The sequence below is a fragment of the Denticeps clupeoides genome, chromosome 10 (genome assembly GCF_900700375.1).
Source record: "Denticeps clupeoides chromosome 10, fDenClu1.1, whole genome shotgun sequence".
NCBI classification, from domain to species: domain Eukaryota; kingdom Metazoa; phylum Chordata; class Actinopteri; order Clupeiformes; family Denticipitidae; genus Denticeps; species Denticeps clupeoides.
The window spans coordinates 22,436,102-22,455,575 of record NC_041716.1 but is presented as its reverse complement, the minus strand read 5'-3'; the positions used below and the strand labels follow the sequence as shown (position 1 = coordinate 22,455,575).

Here is a 19,474-nt window from a genome sequence, read left to right as displayed (position 1 = left end):
ACTGACTGGCAAATGTTTAGGAGGGCTGCAACCAACGGCACCTTGACCATCAACATGGAGGAGTACAGAACATCAGTGAACAGCTACATCAACAAGTCCATCACCGCACGATCCAACCAGAAGCTGAGGTATGTGAACTGCTCAAAGCTCCAGACTTCGTCTTTGCCATTGCCACCACCCTGCATCTGACCTTCACCCACCTGGAAAATAAGGACTCCTACGCACTAATGCTCCCTTCTGGCTGGTCCACCTCTATGTACCATCCGACCTCTACAACTCATACAAAATGCAGCAGCACGACTGATCTTCAACCTTCCCAAATTGTCCCACACCACCCCTCTGCTACGTTCCCTCCACTGGCTCCCAGTAGCTGCACGCAGTAGCCTCCAGTACTGCTCGCCTGGTCCCTCCATCTCTGAAGGTAAAAGGAAAACATTCATCTAGACTCTTCTCCGTCTCGGCCCCTCGGTGGTGGAATGAACTTCCCCTCGAGGTCAGAACAGCTCAGTCACTGAGCACCTTCAAACGGCAGCTCAAGACCTTCCTCTTTAAAGAATATTTAGAATAAATTGTAATTTTCTTGTTGTCGAACTTTGTGTACAGAATCTACAACAGAGTGAATAAAAAGATTGTATTCATAGTTGGGGTCCTAGTGAACCGGAATTGATAAAGTCATCCATGGTAACTTGAAGGCACGTTGTTAGTCGCTCTGGATAAGGGCGTTTGCCAAATGCCGTAAATGTAAATGTAAATGTAAATGTAAATGTTCACAGACTTCAGTTCAACATCATCATTCCTTAGCACTTGGTTAAGAAGCTGAGTCTGCTGGGTCTGAACCCCCTCTGCAACTAGGACTTCCTGACTGAGAGACTTCAGTCTGTCCAGATCAGGAACACCATCTCCAGCACCACCACACTGAGCACTGGAGTTCCTCAGGGCTGTGTGCTCAGTCCACTGCTGTGAAGTTGATTGAAATTGATGAAATCCATAATTAAATCCATTGATAATCGTAATTGAATTGAGAGTGAATGAATTGAATCATGAGAATTGAAGGATTATACCTATAGTATCCCCCTCCTGCCTCAAACCTGTGCTGATCAGCTGGTTCCCATTCTCACCTGCATCTTCAATAGATTCCTGGAGCTGTATGGAGCTGGAGCTTCAAACACTCCACCATCATCCTGGTCCCCAGGACATCCACCATTACAGGACTGAATAACTACAGACCAGTTGCCTTGAAGTCTGTGGTCATGAAATCATTTATATGCCTGACTTTAGCAGGACCAAACAGGACCTGTGCCACTCAAGAACCAGGAAAAATTCATGTAAAATCATCACAGTGGGATCAGACTTTTTGACTTGCTGCCCTCTGGCAGACAATATTGAAGCCTGCAGACTAGGACCAGCCCACACAGGAACAGTTTCTTTCTGGTCTTCTCACCATCCCCATCCTCTTCAGCATTTGATACCTATTTCTCAACAGTCTACACTTAGTTTATTTAATTTAAATCCCACTGTTCAAGTTTGTTTCCTGTTTCTGCAGGTGTGCCCCATGGTTCAGTTTTAGGGCCTCTTTTATTCATTATTTACATTCTTCCTATTAAAGAGATATAATATAGATTTTCATTGTTATGCTAAAGACTTTTTTGAGGGGGTGAGGTTTGGGTTAGGGCCTCCTCTTGGGGGCAGGGTTGTGCGGGGAGAGGGGCTGCATGTGCCGAGAAGGCATCACCCAGGGGGGGATTTTTGTGTGCAGGTTGGAGGGACAGAGGCAACCATTCGTGACTACGTCTGGGTGCCAGCCAGAGGGTCCAGGTCCTCCAGTGAGAGGACATGGGCAGGAGCCCTGTGGTTGTCGCCACCCACCCCGCCTCCTCCACTGCGGATGTAGCCCATGGAAGAGGTCACTTGTTCACACCTTATGTAGCCCATGTATGCATTCCTCCACTGATGGTACTGCTGGGACTCCGGGGACATAGCCCGTGGAAGAGGTCCCTTGTTCACACCTTATTTGCTCAGTCATGTCCACAGGTAGTGGTGAATAGTGGTGCTAGTAGCCTAGTGGGTAAAACACTCTCCTACGAACCAGAAGACCCTACAAATCATTGTGTCCCTGAGCAAGACACTTAACCCAGAGTGTGTCCAGGGGGGACTGTCCCTGTAACTACTGACTGTAAGTCACTCTGGAAGGGCATCTGGTAAATGCTGTAAATGTAAAATGTAAAATCCAAATGGTGCTCAAACCTGCCCCTCAAACTGGCCATTCTGTCAGACTACTATTTCATTTCTTTGACATGATTTAGAGTTGAATTAAAATGAGCTTTATTGTCATATCAGGTACATACGTGTGTGTTTGTGTGTTTGTATGTATGTATACACCTCTCACTTACTTGCATTCATCTGGACTTGACTTTGCTTCATCTGTGCAGCGGTAAAACTTTCCCTGAGCCACAAAGAACCATTCACAAGTTAAGAACACCAAAATACCTCAAGCTATAAAAAGTGAATTTGGAATAGATGCACATTCTTCAATAAAATGCTAATAGAGGCAGGTAGATGGTTGCTTTTTAAACATCTAGCTTTTGGCTGCCAAAGCTCAAAAAAGTGGTTTAAATATTTCAGAAAAGTCTATTATTTTGTACACACTGAAGTTACTGAGCCCTTTTACTCCACATTAGCTGGTTGGAGATGGATTTTTTATGTGTCATTAATTCCCATAAACATGTGACAGATATACTAGACTTCCATACTAGTACACAGACATCAATATTAAATACTCTTGTAACTGGAGTAAAAAACATTAAAAATAACCTTGAAGAGCTGCACTCCAATGCAGGCAAACATGAACTGCAACAGAGTTGTGACGATCATGATGTTTCCAATGGTCCGGATGGCTACAAACACACACTGTACCACATGCTATGGAGTAAAAAATAGGAGTAAAATGTCAGGCAATCATGAAAATAATTGATTAAAATTAATTGCCATGTTTACTTATAATATAATAAAAGTAAAGGCTGTGACCTTCAATCCCTTTGCTCGATTAATAGCTCTGAGTGGCCGCAGCACTCTGAGTACCCTCAGAATCTTTACCACAGAGATGGCAGAAGACCTGGAGATGGAAAATAAATCACAATATTGCTGCTGCTCTGATGTGCTGAGCATGGTGAGAATTTGCTGATAAACTATAGAAGTGTTACGTACTCAATCCCAAAGGACACCAATGAGACACCCACTACAAGCAGGTCAAGAAGATTGAAGTAGTTCCTGCAAAACGCCCCTTTATGGAGGAAAGCCCCAAATGCAGTCATCTGTGAGAAGAGCTAACGTCACACTGCAGCACAGTATATCATAATTCAAATCTAAAACAGTTTTATTAAACATCTTACATATGTTTATCTTATATTTGAAATGAAATCAAAGGATCATCCATGCTTATTAAAATGGCTCTCAGTCACACACAGACACAGTGAACAGGCCACCAGTATCGAATAAGATAATGTAAAATGTAAAACTGTACAGTGAAAACGAATGAAAACATTTAAATGGACATTCAATTGCTAATTTAATATACAGACATCAGTCATTTCATTTTATGTATAGACCCTGATGTATTTTTTTTACTGCAATCTATTTATTTTCAAGGCACAATAGATATGCAGAAGCACATACTGTATCAGTTACCTGAAACCTGATTACAGCATTTGTAGTTTTAAGTATGACTTAATATTAAATGTGAGATATTAATTCGGTGTATCTTCATTTTCATCATCAGCTTGAATAAGTTGTGATGTCATGGTAACAAATGTGCAAGCTCTGGTGACACAAGATGGGGGCATGCAGGAGGCCACTGAAACAGGTTTACCTTCAACAAAATCTCAAAGGTAAACATGCTAGTGAAGACATAATCTGCATAGCCTAAGACCTGCGGAAGCAAGACGGTCAGAAGGTTACAGATCCATCCCAAAAGCAGAGAGAGACAGTAGCAGAGCATTTACCTTCAGCAGGATCTCTACCGTAAAGATAGCCGTGAAGGCATAGTCAAAATAACCAAGAATCTGGAAAGAGGGCAACATAAGAGGGGACAGGGCACATGATGAAGTCAGCACATGATGAGGTCTGCTCAGAGTGAACACTAGGGGGCAGACGGTCTCCTGTGCTATTTTTTATCAGTGCTTGAATTACAGGACGATGCAGGCTGGTTGCATATTATCAAGCGTGGACCAAGTAAAGCAGCTCCTGTTTCAAGGTGATCAGGCTCGCACCCTTCACTGCATGCAATCTACAGATAATGACGTTGTTGCTCAAGTGAAGCCTACTGTATGTAGACATCTGAATAAAAAAACAAGCTCCGATGGGTTTGGATTAGGAGAATCATTACACTAAATGTGATGAATGCATAATTAAAGTCCTACAATGTTGCGGGCTGAGAAGTTGCGTATGGGGTCTTCAGCAGCGAGGGAGACCGAGCTGAGCATGATGAAGACGAGAATGAGGTTGGTGAAGATCTGATGGTTTATCAGCCTGTGGCATCCCATACGAATTCTACAGTAAGAACACAGTCATTAGGCACAGTTACGCACACAGTTACGCACGCTATACCAGACACACAAAATGTGTAAGGACTTGTTTCACCAAACATTACGACCCAAAAGCTAAATAATTTATGCTTTGTTTGCTTACACAGAATATGTGTGTGTGTGTGTGTGTGTGTGTGTGTCTGTGCAAAAATGTAAAAATGTAAAAGAAATAAAAAATATATATATTTTTTAAAGTCTTACGGGTTTGTGTTGCTGAATATAAAGAAAGCACTGCCTTCTGGGATGGGCGGCATCTTCTCTTTGAGGTTGAGATCTGACAGCCTCGGGGGACGAGGTCCTGATGGAACGTCTGGTTCATAATCAACTGCTCACATCAAAACAGAATGATCTTCATTATTTCAAGTTTGACGGTTCAAGGCCAACCACTGCCCGTATTTAAATGGTTATTAATATTTAATATTAAATTATTAATAAGTAGAATACACCCAATCCTGTACCTGAATCTTCTGTGGGATATACTTCTTTGTGACACTCCTCAAGAGGGACCTGAAGCCAAGAAGTACAAATTCATATAAACATAGTAAACGTACAGTTTACTATACAAATGTAGTTGCCCCCTCTTATTACATCATGAATTAACATGAATGAATTACATTTTTCTGAGCTCAATGTCACTAGCCACACCCACGCCTGACTATCTCTATTTAATCATTAAAACCTGTCAGACAGTGAAGTAGGCCAAAAGAAATGCAGGAACAGATGAAAAACTAGCTGATATCTATCTGCAGGGAACATACACAGGTTGGAAGGAACCATTATATTCATTAGGATGCACTATCATCTCAAGCCAAATCTCCGTTTCACATTCCTTGGTTTGTGTTAAGGAAGCGGCCCCTTAATCAGAAGGTTGCCGGTTCGAATCCCGTTCCGCCAAGGTGCCATTGAGGTGCCACTGAGCAAAGCACCGTCCCCACACACCGGGTACCTGTCATATCTGCCCACTGCTCACTCAGGATGATGGGTTAAATGCAGAGGACAAATTTCACTGTGTGCACTGTGAGCTGTATTGCTGTGTATCACATGTGACAATCACTTCACTTCATTAATACAACAAAATGAAGGTTGTGGAGTGGCCTAGTCAATGTCCAGATTTGAAATTAGTTGAGATGCTGTGTCACAACATTAAAAAGGTGATTCATGCTCAGAAACCCCCAAATGTGGCTGAATTCAAATAATTCTACAGAGAAGAATGGGACAAAAAAACACAAACGCTAAAGGTGGCACAAACAGTTAAAAATGTACTTTTCCATTTTTCTTTGGTTATATTTTTCTAATATTTTAAATTGGTGTGATTTAAGTGTCACAGTTTTTTAGCACTATGGGTATGTATGTATGTGCATGTAAAGCTTGCCTTAGATTCAGTAGCTTTGAGCTCTGATTTCTCCTCATCTCTCTTATCCATGCTCCCCTCTCTAGAGAAAAAAACCCCACAACTCACATGATGCAAGTCAGAAAGACAGTTTTAAACACTAGATGCTCCGGTTTCACTGCGGCTACCGAAGACTCTTTCTCCTCTCCCGTTCCTCCTCCTCCTCCTTCTGAGCAGAGTTCAAACTCTCAGCATCTGCAAGATTGTCAACAGCAATGGCTAAGAAAACGTTCAAAAGTATGTCTGTATTGGGAGAGTTAAGGAAGTCTGAAACAGAGCGTGGCAACACAATGATCCAAAAATAGCTATGGAAGGATACAGTTTCCACAGATGAAGAGGATGATGAAGTAAATGCACACGACCATTCCTGAGGAGGCGGGCCCTCCGTACGCCATGATTCCATCATACATCACTGTATTCCAGTCTTCACCAGTCAGAATCTGCACAACACAGGAGAGATGCCAAACCAAACCACCGTTTTGCTCTTTTTATGTCTCAAACGTATCAAGAATACATTTACAGCATTTACCAGACGTCCTTATCCAACACGACTTACAATCTGTAGTTCCAATGACAGTCCCCTGTGTTAAGCTAAATATGTATTCTAATATATTACATATTGTCCTTAAAATAGCGCTAATGAATAACTACATATAGAGCAGTTAGCAGCCGCAATTACAGCTTTTATCAGCTCTGACACACACACACACACACACACACACACGCAGACCTGGAAGACAGTGAGTAATGCCTGGGGGAAGTTGTCGAAGGTGCTCCTCTTGGTTTGAGTTTCATCAAAGTTGAATTTTCCCCCAAAAAGTTGCATGCCAAGAAGTGAGAAGATGATGATGAAAAGAAAAAGGAGCAGCAGCAGAGATGCAATGGACTTCATAGAGTTCAGCAGAGATGCCACCAGGTTACTGAGGGATGCCCAGTGGCTGTGAGCAGAGAATTCATAATCAGAATGAAGAACAGTAATAACAAAATAATTCCAGGGGTTTCGTGATATTATTTGCTCATACCGAGTGACTTTAAAGATCCTGAGCAGACGTACACAGCGGAACACTGAGATGCCAAGAGATGACATGATTTCCAGCTCCACCAAGATGGTCTCCACAATCCCTCCACACACCACAAAGCAGTCAAAGCGATTAAACAGAGACACAAAGTAGGCCTGCAGACCCAGACTGTACATCTTCACCAGCATCTCACAGGTAAACAGGGCGAGAAGAACCTTATTGGCAACCTCTGAGATGAACAAGAAGAACAAAGACAAAGCTCATAGCAGTTGAATGCATTATAATCAAGAATTTCGTATTCTAACTCACCCTGAACTTCAGTAAGCCAGTCAGGCTGGTTGTAGTGCTCAGAAGAGATAGTGAGAGTGTTCAGAAACACCAGGAGGATCACCAGCCAGTAGAAGGATGTGGATTTCACAGCGGCCCTGCACTTCCTGCGGCAAAGGCGGTTCCAGCGGCGCCAGTGGCGACTGTGTGAGGATGGAGTAATGTCACTTGCAAGTGAAAGTAGCTAGAATTAAGTCCAGATGAGTACACACACACACACACATCGTACAGCAAACTAAGCAGTGTTCAATTATGATGGTTCTAGATCATGCGTTGGAAGACCATCTGGTATATATCCCGGGCTGGGAGAAATAGGCTCAAATAATACTAATTTTACCAATTTAGCCTCCACTAGGGAATACATTAATCATCAATAAATGTATAAAATGTCCCAACATTTATTTCAGTTGAGAGTTGTATTAATGTACAAGAGAGTCGACTCGAAGTGTCTCTGAACCATTGATGAGGATGAGCACGTAGTCAGATGACCTCAGCTCACAACACTGGGTCCACAGGCCTCTGTACAGTAATACTGTACACTAGTATCAAGTAACAGTATCAAGGCTGCATCACATGTGCTTCCTTTCTTACCTGATGCAGCCATCAATCTGGACTCATCAGACACATGACCAAACAGCTCTATACAGCTGTATTGATGCAGAGCGTGTATAGAAATATTTTTACTTCGTCTTTTAATCAGAGCTGTGAGTTCAACTATCTTTTTGTACGGTTTGACTTCACCAGTGTTTAATTTAATCATTATCGTCTTTTGAGATTCTGCTGAGATGATCGTGGTCTAATATCCACAGTCGTTTAAGTGATCTCCTTAGTAGTTTATTTGTTTGATAGGGGACAATATTTTGACTCTTCTCACAGTGACATCCTTGCCATGACCATAGGATGTGCCTTCTGAAATGGTTTAAGTGAGAGAATAATTATAAAAATTCATTTGTTCATCTTGCAAGGCGTTGGGTGGTTTTAATAATGTGAATTTTTTTAAACAATTGAAACAATCACATTGTAAAAAGAATATGGATTTTGCTCTGAGACTACTACTGCATGAGCACCAGAAGATAATGTTCTTTTGTCCTAGCCCTTTCTGCACACAAAAAATATTACATTAGCAAAAATACAGCACTAAACTTGCACAGAATATCCACAATGATTCATTGTTACCTGCATACACTCATTATTGTACCACTCACCAGCTACAAAAATATATTTCAAATTTCAGCTGCTGCCATTTTCTGCACCCCAGTTCCTGTGCAATCCTCGTTTCCATGTTGGAGGTCTGGCTTTTTGACCACTTCTGGCTAGAACTGTCAGTACGGTACATAAGCCTCCTACACAGCTGATTCTGCATTTCAACTTATACTCTTTTTGTTTGCTCACTTTGAATTTTGTAAATTGTTAAAAAATTATCTATCTATTATTATTAAGATTTTTAAAGCATTTTTTTGACACCTGCCTAGTGTATCTTTTACTTTAAACAGCTCTGGGTGTTAAATGTGTCTCCCTTTGTGCCATTTTCACACTGTGGTTAATGAAACTACTTTCCCTTTTTACGGGCTTACTTTACATTTACAGCATTTATCAGAGCGACAGGGACAGTCCCCCTGTAGACACTCAGGGTTAAATGTCTTGCTCAGGGACAAGTTGTAAGTTGGGTTTGAACCTTTGAACACTCATAGGCTACTACCAGATCCTGGTCATGACAGGAAATATGATTAATAGTCTCCCAGCCCTAGTCACAATGTAATATGTTATTTTGAGATTTAAGCCAATCAGAATGCCAAGTCAGAACGATCTGTGGAAAAGTTTTTATAGAGTTCAATACTAAAACTTTCACAAAATACTGCAAGTCATGATGTGGACTGATGCACAGATTTTATTGAACACTGCCAATATTGCCGCACACTAAAGTTCATGAAACAAAGAAGATAAATGAAGAGTGAATGAAACACTGAGTAACAATGAGAACACAAGGCCATGCCAATGTCTGCAGAAGGGATGAAAAATGCAGGACAGAATCTGTACAAATGTACAAAGCAATGAAGAAGGAATACAGAAGTCCCACTCTGCCACAAAACAATCAGGATCAAGACAGACTGACTGAAACATGCAAGCCACCAAACGTGGCTCAGGCTTAGTTACTAACCTGAATTTGGATTTTGTAATTTTTTGACTGGAAAATCAAAGACAACATCCAGTTTATGAACAGGAAACTATGTAAAGTATATGTAATTCCATTTTCCAAAAAATATATCATGTAATAAACAGTTAAGATGTAATAAACAGTAAAGGGTAATAACCCATCATTTTATTGCATATGTCTCTCAAAACGCATTTATGCTTCAGCAACCAGAAGGACACACACTCACCAGATGGGTCCACAGCAGTGGGCTTTGCCATCCTGTCCATTTGCGTTGTCTGTGTTGACTGATTCTGTCTCGCTGGTAGGCATGCTCACTGAGATGGGGGGGACATTGTATGTTAGCTCTATGATCACAGGAAGAGGAATGATAATTCTTCAGGAAAAACAAGAAATAAAAAAGTGCACTGATCAGTACCAACAGCTAACTGGAGGGCCCAACAATGTACATTATACTGCCAAGAGTATTGGGACACCTGCTCACTTTTTACAGCTATTACAGCTGGGAAGGCACACTACAAGTTTAGGATTTTGGGGATTTTTCTGTTCCAGAAGAGCATTTGTGAAGGCTTGCAGGGTCAACCCCTGAAATCCCCCCACACGACTTCACTGACCACACTGTGTGATTTTACGTGGTCTACCATTTTGTGGCCCAATTATAATACCACTAACAGCTTACTATGGAGCATTTACGAGTGAGCAGGTGGTTGTGGCTTCTTATCAAAGTACCAGACTGAAAAGAAGTGCAAGTTGTCCCAGTTAAAAAGAGTCTGTAATTTTCATCATATGTACACTTCAAGGAAATCAGGATTCAGGAAATCACATTGTATGATTTTTAGAGAATTCATTTGATACTGGTGGAGCGTGTTTGCTGCATGGAAGAATGGGCCAAAATACATTTACATTTACATTTACAGCATTTATCAGACGTCCTTATCCAGAGCGACTTACAATCAGTAGTTACAGGGACAGTCCCCCCTTGGAGCAACTCAGGGTTAGGTGTCTTGCTCAGGGACACAATGGTAGTAAGTGAGATTCGAACCCGGGTCTTCTGGTTCGTAGGTGAGTGTGTTACCCACTAGGCCACTAACACTACTACTGGTATTTTGGCTACTACCAAAATACCAGCCTCAGTGTGTGCAAACCGGGTGAAGCCCTACAGGAAACGTTGACCTGTCATTGCCAACAAAGGTTACATTACAAAGTAGTGAGGTGAACTTTTGCTATTGACCAAATACTTATTTTCTGCACCATTATTCATATAAATTCTTTTAAAATCATACATTGTGATTAACTGGATTTTTTTACATTTTGTTGTACAAGACACTTCATGATGAAAGTTACAGACCTCTATCTTCAAGTGGGACAACTTGCACAATTGGTGGCAGCCAAAAACATTTTTGCACCACTGTATATATAATGTTACATTTCCACTAAAGCAAAGTAAGTAGTCTGTTTAACTCATTATAGTCATTACAGAAATCCTTTTAACTCATCTCACAGATATTAAAACGAAGAAATTAAAACAAAATACTAATAGAAATAAAATCAATAAATTCAATGAAAAATCTTGATGCACTGTTCTGTTTAAAAAAATCTGTGGAAATATGAAAAAGTTTACTCCAAGCTGATAAATTAATAGTAATCTTGTTATCAATATTATGAACAGTATTTTCTCTAATTAAAATGCAATACTTTATGTACACATTTTCGTATTTTATATAAATATACAATAAATCAAATTTACTTCTTCGGCCCAGTCTAAACTTCCTATAATAGCAGGGTCATTATTCTTGACCCTGCTTCACCTCAGCACATAAGTTACATGAATAACCTCTCATTAGCTTTTCTCACTTCGCTTCTCATTTCTCTCTATCCCTTTAACACCAGAGCAGGTTTGAATCATTTTCTTGCTGGCAGTTTCAGTGAAACCGCACCGCAGGTCCAGTGTTGATTTGTGCGGTAGAATAACATGACATTTGCATACCTGCACAGTATCGCATGCACAAAATTCTGCCTGTATGATACAGATCATGCGCAGTCACATACCATACACTCTACATAAAGGAATACAGTTATTTTATGCTTACAATATTAATTACATTTTGTTAGAATTTCATTTGTTTCCAACTGAACCGATGAATACAGTCATGCTCCACATTCCTGTTCAAGATTAGTTTCATGCAGAACAGACAGAAACAGTTTATGGGGAGGACACACACATTGGTTTACCATGTGTTTCTGTAGACTGGCTGAACCAGCTAAATTTCCCTCTCTTCTTTTGAGTGAGGTCAGCCAAGGTCACCCCTTCAGTTTTAATGCAGTTCATGCATTGAGACAGCAGGGGGCGTGCGGTGAGAGAGAGAGAGAGAGAGAGAGAGGGAGAGAGAGTGTACAGGGAAAAGGAGAAGAAGTATCTATCAGCATCAGCACTCAGCTACTCAGCACGGAGGAGGGAGCTGAAGGGAGGTCATACTATAAGAAAGACAGATGTAGACGTTTGGGCTCCAAGTGCCCCAGACAGGAAGTTACCAGAATAGATTAAAACACACATGTTTTTATAGAATTGGCATAATAAACAGTGCAAAGAAATTTAGGGAAAGTGGATTTATTATGTTGGTGATTTAACTTAAAATTGTGTTATATACTGTGGTGGTTGAATTTGATTTTCAGACAAGTCCTATACATTGATAAAGAGAATCAAATTAAATGAATAAGACAAAATTGTTATTGTTGATTGTTTATTTTTTATATTTTTTATACATAGGATTAGCAATTAATTTAAAGGCGCATATGAAGTAGGTGTTTTTAAATCAATTGTGAGTGGGTGTCCTGTTTTATTTAAAGATCAGTGTCTGATCGGCACATGGTGTCTCTCACAGTGCTCAGATAGAATACTCCAACACACCGTCCTCACTGGCTGCCATTTCACTCTAAAAGTGCTTCTCCCTCTCAAAAGTAACTTCTCGTCAACCCCAGAACAGAATTAAATACCACAGTCTCCATGGTCACAGTCTCCATTGGTGAGAATAATCTGACAACATACTGTAAATTCCGTTGGGGATGATCTTGAGTAGGAAAGTCATCATGACTGATGCGTCCCTGGTGACCTGGCGTACACCGGCTTGCCATGTCTGCACCACTCATCAACAACATCCCCAGCCAGTGTCAAAGCCCTCACAATTTGCAGCTTGACCAGGATCATTTTTCAACATCGAATGGTGTGGAAAAAGTATCTGCCACCTCTCTTATTTCTTACTTTTTTCCAATTTAATTAAATAGTCTGAAAATATTAGTCAAAGGCATAAGTAAACACAAAATGTGGTAAAGTGAAGGTTTTTATTCTTACGGGAATAAACCTACCTGGCCCTGTGTGACAAAGTGATTGCTCCCCAATCACTGGTTGGGTCACCCTCACCCTCAGCAACAACTGCGTAATCGTTCGAGTAACTTGCAATGAGTCTTTTACAGCACTGTGGATGAATTTTGGCCCACGCTCATTGGCAGAATTGTTGTAGTTCTGCCTCATTGGAGAGTTTTCAATCATGACCCGCCTTTTTAAGGTCATGCCACAGCATCTATATATCATTCAGGTCAGGACTTTAACTAGGCCACTCCAAGGTCTTCATTCTGTTTTACTTCAGCCAATCAGAGGTGGAATCAGAGGCTGGTGTGTTTTGGATCATTGTTTGTTTCAGCTTGAAGTCACAAGCAGATGGTCGGACATTCTCATTCAGGATTTTTTGGTAGACAGGACCATTCATACTTCCATTTATCACAGCAAGTCTTCCAGGACCTAAAGCAGCAAAAGTGAAAGTGAAGTGACGGTCACTGTGAAACAATGCAGCAACAAAATGTGCCATCTGCATTTATTCCATGACCTTGGTAATGGAAGGCGTCCGGGGAGCAGTGTGTGGGGACGGTACCTTGATCAAGGGGACCTCAGCGGCACCTTGCTTCAGAATTTGAAACGGCAACCTTCTAATTACGAGTCTGCTTCTTTTCCCGCAAGGCCACCACTGCCCCGGTAGTGTGACAAATCCAGACTGTAATCCACCACCATATTTTACTGTTGCCGTTACAACCAGAAGCTGCCCTTGACTAAGGCAACGAGGCCTGAAGCTACTCCTGGGAAGGTTCACCGCTGTTCAGTTTCCAGACTCATTTTTTCCTGAATCTTTTTGATCTCAGCATGATGTCGAGCTTTTGAGGATTTTTGGTCTACATCATTGTGTCAGGCAGGTCTTATTGAGATTTGATCTTATTGGTTTCTTGATTGAGATAATTAGGTAATTAGGCCTGGGTGTGGCTATATTGAACTCAGTTGTGATGAACCACTGTTAAGTTGTGTATTAACAGGCTGGGGGCAATCATTTTGTCCCACCGGTCCATGAAGGTTTGGATTTTTTAACTTGTGTTGTCTTTGACTTATATTTAATATTTTTTTACTATCTGAAACATTTAAATATGACTAAACATTAAATATGACAATGATGCAAATATTGCATCATTGTCATCAGTAAATAAATGACTGTGTGTATTGGTTCCGGTCTTCAGGTAAATGGGGAGTGTTGTGTCAGGAAGGACATCAGGTGTAAAATCTTTGTGCGTACAACCAAACTGGTTGGAAGACAACGTCATCCGTAAATAATTACTGATTAATAATTCATTATAATTCAATTAATTGGGTTCTCTTTGTTTTACTTTTACTATTTACTGAAAATCAGATTATGGTTTATGAATGCACTGAATGCATTTTTATCAGTTGAAATGGTTGATCAGAACTGTATCAGATCAGATATATTAAATGTGCTATTTCTTAATAAAGTATTTTTTTTCTATGATGTTAATTCCTTCTAAATGACAGAAATTGGCAGAAATAAATATTGTCTAATTATATATACACACACACACCATCTTTAAGAGTCTCAGCACAGCTGCAGCCTAGTAACCTCAGCCTCACTGTCACACAAATAATGTGCCCGTGTTTAACAGAGGGATGAGTAGTCAGATAATGATGCTGACAAAAGCCATGTCACAATAGACAGACGACACACAACAATGTCACCCTCTCAGTGCAAACAGTCACATGATGTCGTTCTGTGTAAAAGATGTGGATGTAGTGACGAGGGAAAGAAGGGACTGGACGATGGCCTCTCGGCTGCACTGTGCTGACCCACTTGTGTGCTTTTGCTATGCGTCATGTGGCACTTACATAAAAAGGATTTGGATTACTCTCCCTCTCTTCCACAGAAGTCGTGCCATTTATCCCGTCCAGTCTAATCTATGCACTGGCCCCGGTAAACAACTTCTACAGGACATTCAGAGTTGACCACAGCAGCGAGGAGCAGATTTACTGCTTCTTACCACTGCCACTGTTACATGTGTGAAACAGGCAGAAATCAGGAATGAACCCAAGCAAAATGGACACTGAAATAGAAACAGAGCGATGTTACGATGCCTGCGGTGTTTCAAGTTGCATTTTACATTTGTGTTACTGGCCTTTGTGTCTGTTCATGTAACCTTGAACGAGAGTTTAATGACAGTGTGTTCATCAGCTGGGATTTACATAAGAGATAAGCCCATTGTCAGGAGCCAGGCAGAGTGTTTGAAGCCCAGACAGTCTGTGTGGGTGTGTGTGTGTGTGTATTTATGTGTGTGTGTGTGTGTGTGTGTGTGTGTGTGTGTTTGTGGGAGAAAGAAAAAGAGGAAAGGGAGAAAAAAAAAGAGAGAAATGAAACATTTTGCACAATCTGGTCCCAGACTGAGTGGAGGAGGGATGAGCAGAATGAGAGGATCAGTGAAGGGCAGAAATGATGCAAGGTGGCTGGAGGAGGGATGAAGTACTATGAACAGGAGTGATTGGCAGATAAAAGGTACGATGAGAATATAAAGTCCATGAAGGCATTAAAACACATTTTCGTCTGAATCCCTGCTTTATTCTTTATGTTTAGCAAAAAAAAAAACATTGTTTTCAGACCAGGCTAAAGCTATGAGTAAAGGGAGCAGAATGTGTGTGTGTTTGTGTGTGTGTGTAGTTTTGTGGGCACCCACTATTGCGTTTGCCTTCCTGCTCGCCCTCCTCTTCATTCTCTGGGTCGATGTCCTCAGCCTGTGTGATCCAGTCCAGGTAGCCCTTCAGATCTTCCTCCAGCTGCTGCTTCTCACGTAGCTTTTGGAAATCTCCCCTGGCCTTGGCTTTCTCCCGCTCCTTCGAGAACTCTCTTATGTCACATACAAGATGTCATTAGTCACTGAGTACACTGTATAAACTCAAACATGCTGCCTTCCGATTTCAACAGACTTACCCACTCAGTACACCCAACACAAGATTGAGGACGAAGAAGGAGCCAAAAATCACCAAACTGACAAAGTAAACCCAAGGCAACTCAAAACCCATGGCATCGTTCATCTACAACACACAAAGACACATGGTTTTACCAGCAATTTTACCCTACACAACACATGACTCTCCTGCACAGAGCACTTCCTCTTCACCACCCTCCATTCAGAGTGTCTGCTTCTCTCTTCCATCACTTTTTAACATGTGTTTACTATGGTAACATGGAGGAGCAATTCCAGTTGAATAATAATATTATTATTATTTTATTTTACTATTTTATCTTACAAAACATATTTGATTAAACATCAGACCTACAGTTTAGTCAGTTTTACAGTCTAGGTTCATTTACATTACAAACTAAAAATGTTTTGGTTAATTTTGCAGATTTTTGGAGATGTAAATATTGCAAATCATTTCATAAAAATGCATTTGTATGTTTCATTTTTCTGTGCCTTTGTGACCTACTTTTACAATGGCAACATTGAGTAGTACAGTAGAACCTGTCAGACTGCTTGGAGTTATTAAAGGTAGTCAGTAAATCTGACCATAAACGACACTGCATTGCAAAAAAAAAAAAGTGAAGTGATTGTCACATGTGATACACAGCAGCACAGCACACGATGCACACAGTGAAATTTGTCCTGTGCATTTAACCCATCACCCTGAGTGAGCAGTGGGCACCATGACAGGCGCCCGGGGAGCAGTGTGTGGGGACGGTGCTTTGCTCAGTGGCACCTCAGTGGCACCGTGGCGGATCGGGATTCGAACCGGCAACCTTCTGATTGCGGGGCCACTTCCTTACCCGCTACGCCACCACTGGCCCTTCTCTGTTGCCTTCTCTGTCCAAGCACTGAGACCTTTTTATTCAGTCCACCTCCACAAACTTTGCTAATATTTTTTCATGGTTTACCAGGTAAACACACCATTATCACAGCAATCCACCCTTTTAAAGGAGAAGGATGATGCAAAATTTTGATTGCTGATACTGATTAACATGAAATGACTAAATGCATGAACAAACGTTCTAACCTTTTTTATTGATTTCTATTATTTCATGTTTTCGATGTTTGCTTTTTTTATCAGAATAAAATATTAAATTGATCAATTCTTTAATGTAATGTAATGTACTTCACAAATGACCACCGTAAATCTACTGAATTAATCAGTAGAGTGTGTTACCCACTAGGCTACTAGCACCCCATTTACTTTACATTACGTTAGTGTTTCGAATTCTAGGGGTCAGTTTCCCGTCCACAGAGGTTAGAACAATTAATTAGTGCTTCTTAATTACTGCAAGGTTATTTATTAATTAGTGTAGCTGTTTACTGTTTAGTACTGCACTACCAAATAATATAGAGCATCCCAGAATACTTAACAAAATCGGCATATAATGTTGACCACGATAAAGGCCAGTTAGGAAGACAGAGTAATGTCTGGTCCAACTGTGTTCCTCACCCAGTACAGCACATCTGTCCAACCCTCCATAGTGATGCACTGGAACACAGTCAGCATGGCAAACAGGAAATTATCAAAGTTGGTGATGCCATTGTTTGGGCCAATCCAGCCCTCCTTACATACAGTGTTGTTAAGGGGACAGTGTCTCCCGTGCCCTGACAGAGCACACGGAGCTGGCTCCTCCTCAGCCAGTGCACCTGCAAAAACACGAAGACAGAAAGCTTTTCAAGGTCTAGTAACAGAAACCAGCGAGACACAGACCTAATCAAGGCTCCTACACACACATGCAAAGTCGCACAGTTATTCAATGGTGCATTTAGCCAAAACATGCCAGCACAGGGACAACTGGGGACAAGGAGTCACACACCTGTTTTGGTTTGGTAGCAGGTTGCATGCATCTTGCCAATGAAGAGCTCCAGGCCAATGACAGCATAGATGATGATAACAAAGAGCACAAGCAGCGCAATGTGGAGAAGAGGAACCATGGCTTTAATTATGGAGTTAAGAACTACCTGCAAGCCTGCAAGAGAAAGTGACAGTATCTCTTATTTACGCTGTTGATGAAGATGTTGCAATATATCTACTACAGGCTCTGCATCTTTAAACCGTATATGGCAGTGAAGTGTGTGGAGTACGAGCTTCCGACTCACTGGGGACTCCTGAGACGAGTCGGAGGGGTCGCAGAACACGAAATGCTCGCAGAGCCTTCACATCGAAGCCACCTGGTTTTCCTCCACCTGGACCAGATGCATCGCCCTCTTTGGTTATCAACTCTAGCACCACACTAAACAACCTGAATACACATAAACATATGCAATTAATATAATAAATTCCATATTTAAATAAAATGCAAAGAAAGGAACAATTAGTTAATGGTCCCATCAGTTGTCCATGAGACATAGTATTATAATATCAGATAATACCAGGACCTGCAGGAAAAGCCGATGTTAATGTCAGATAAATAAAATAGTAAATTATTAGAATTAGTTTTTAAATAATAAAAAAACATAAACTACAGTAAACATGCAATAATAATTTAAGTGCAAATATTTAACAAGCAAAAAAAGAACACATTTTAGTAGTACTTACAAGTATTATGTATACTTATAAAATCTTTAATGAAAACTAAGTATATAGTATACAGTACAGCCTAAAAAGTGAGCAATGTAATACAGCAAATGATTAGACATTACAGTGCACTCATTTTAATTCAAAAGGGAAAAAAACATAAAGCATGTCACACTTTTCCTTTTTTCAGTTTATTAACTTCTCACATATCCTCTCTCCTTCTCTCTCCCAGTGGATGCTGTGAGTGAGTGGGAAGTGTTATGAGTATGACTGACACCTCAGATTTTCTATTTTCTGCTTATGATATGGTCTGTATCTTTCATGAATAGTACTTTGTGTTGATCTAGGTACAGTATGCCCAACCAGAGATGTTCTAGGATGAACCATGTTAATCATTTTGTACTTTATGTGATGTCACACTCTTCACACTCACTACTGTGTTTTCTATACTGTGTTTCAACCTGGTGTGAAGAATCACAGTCTAAAATGTTCTCTCAAGTGTCCCAATAAAACTCCTCAAAATATTACATAAGGTCATTAAAACACAGATCATTTTTTAAAGGTTAGAGCAGCTGGAAGAATTGCTGGACAACATGTGGAATGAAACACCACCCACAGCACATGATGCAAACCTCAAAAATTGCAATGATGAGTTACAATTACAGAATTTACCAGACGCCCTTATCCAGAGTGCCTTATAATCAGTAGTGACAGGGACAGTCCAGCTGGAGACACTCAGGGTTAAGCGTCTTGCTCAGGGACACAATGGTAGTAAGTGGGACTTTGTGCTCTTCTGGTTCATAGGCGTGTTTGTTACCCACTAGCCTACTACCACCATAGTGACAATAAATCAAATCATACAACTGCTCACTTATACATTCTACAATGTTCAGTTTTCATTTAATAAAAATACAACCAAACAGGTATGAAAACTTCTGTGAATGCATCTCTTATTCAGATATTTTCTTTCTATTCTCCTTGAGACCCCACTCAGGCATGTTGCAGCTAAAACTAAATGTGTCCTCACTAGGCCACCACTGCCCCCTATCCAGTGGTTCCAACAGTATCCTAGTAACTGTAGGAAATACAGCTGACTGGAGATACCAAACAGATGGTCCATATCAGCCCCATATCTGTCAG

General features: G+C 40.8%; 1 protein-coding gene across 29 annotated transcripts in view; it reads right to left on the bottom strand.

Annotated features, from left to right (window-relative positions):
• Positions 1-19,474, bottom strand: part of cacna1db (calcium channel, voltage-dependent, L type, alpha 1D subunit, b) — a 53,370-nt gene that overhangs the window by 15,778 nt on the left and 18,118 nt on the right. For 9 of the 29 annotated variants that reach the window (XM_028992921.1, XM_028992930.1, XM_028992923.1 and 6 more), the window contains 23 exons: positions 17,917-18,059; positions 17,634-17,786; positions 17,267-17,463; positions 15,777-15,880; positions 15,523-15,692; positions 11,701-11,775; positions 9,698-9,785; positions 9,475-9,501; positions 7,299-7,459; positions 6,993-7,218; positions 6,701-6,908; positions 6,290-6,410; positions 6,099-6,213; positions 5,953-6,013; positions 5,039-5,087; positions 4,782-4,905; positions 4,416-4,545; positions 3,999-4,058; positions 3,866-3,925; positions 3,205-3,311; positions 3,025-3,112; positions 2,812-2,919; positions 2,391-2,443 (listed from right to left, as the gene is read on the bottom strand). In XM_028992921.1, coding sequence (XP_028848754.1) covers positions 2,391-2,443; positions 2,812-2,919; positions 3,025-3,112; positions 3,205-3,311; positions 3,866-3,925; positions 3,999-4,058; positions 4,416-4,545; positions 4,782-4,905; positions 5,039-5,087; positions 5,953-6,013; positions 6,099-6,213; positions 6,290-6,410; positions 6,701-6,908; positions 6,993-7,218; positions 7,299-7,459; positions 9,475-9,501; positions 9,698-9,785; positions 11,701-11,775; positions 15,523-15,692; positions 15,777-15,880; positions 17,267-17,463; positions 17,634-17,786; positions 17,917-18,059 — 2,628 coding nt within the window. The remainder of the gene's footprint in view (positions 1-2,390; positions 2,444-2,811; positions 2,920-3,024; positions 3,113-3,204; positions 3,312-3,865; positions 3,926-3,998; positions 4,059-4,415; positions 4,546-4,781; positions 4,906-5,038; positions 5,088-5,952; positions 6,014-6,098; positions 6,214-6,289; positions 6,411-6,700; positions 6,909-6,992; positions 7,219-7,298; positions 7,460-9,474; positions 9,502-9,697; positions 9,786-11,700; positions 11,776-15,522; positions 15,693-15,776; positions 15,881-17,266; positions 17,464-17,633; positions 17,787-17,916; positions 18,060-19,474) is intronic. The other 20 variants (XM_028992925.1, XM_028992931.1, XM_028992938.1 and 17 more) reach the window with 9 other exon arrangements.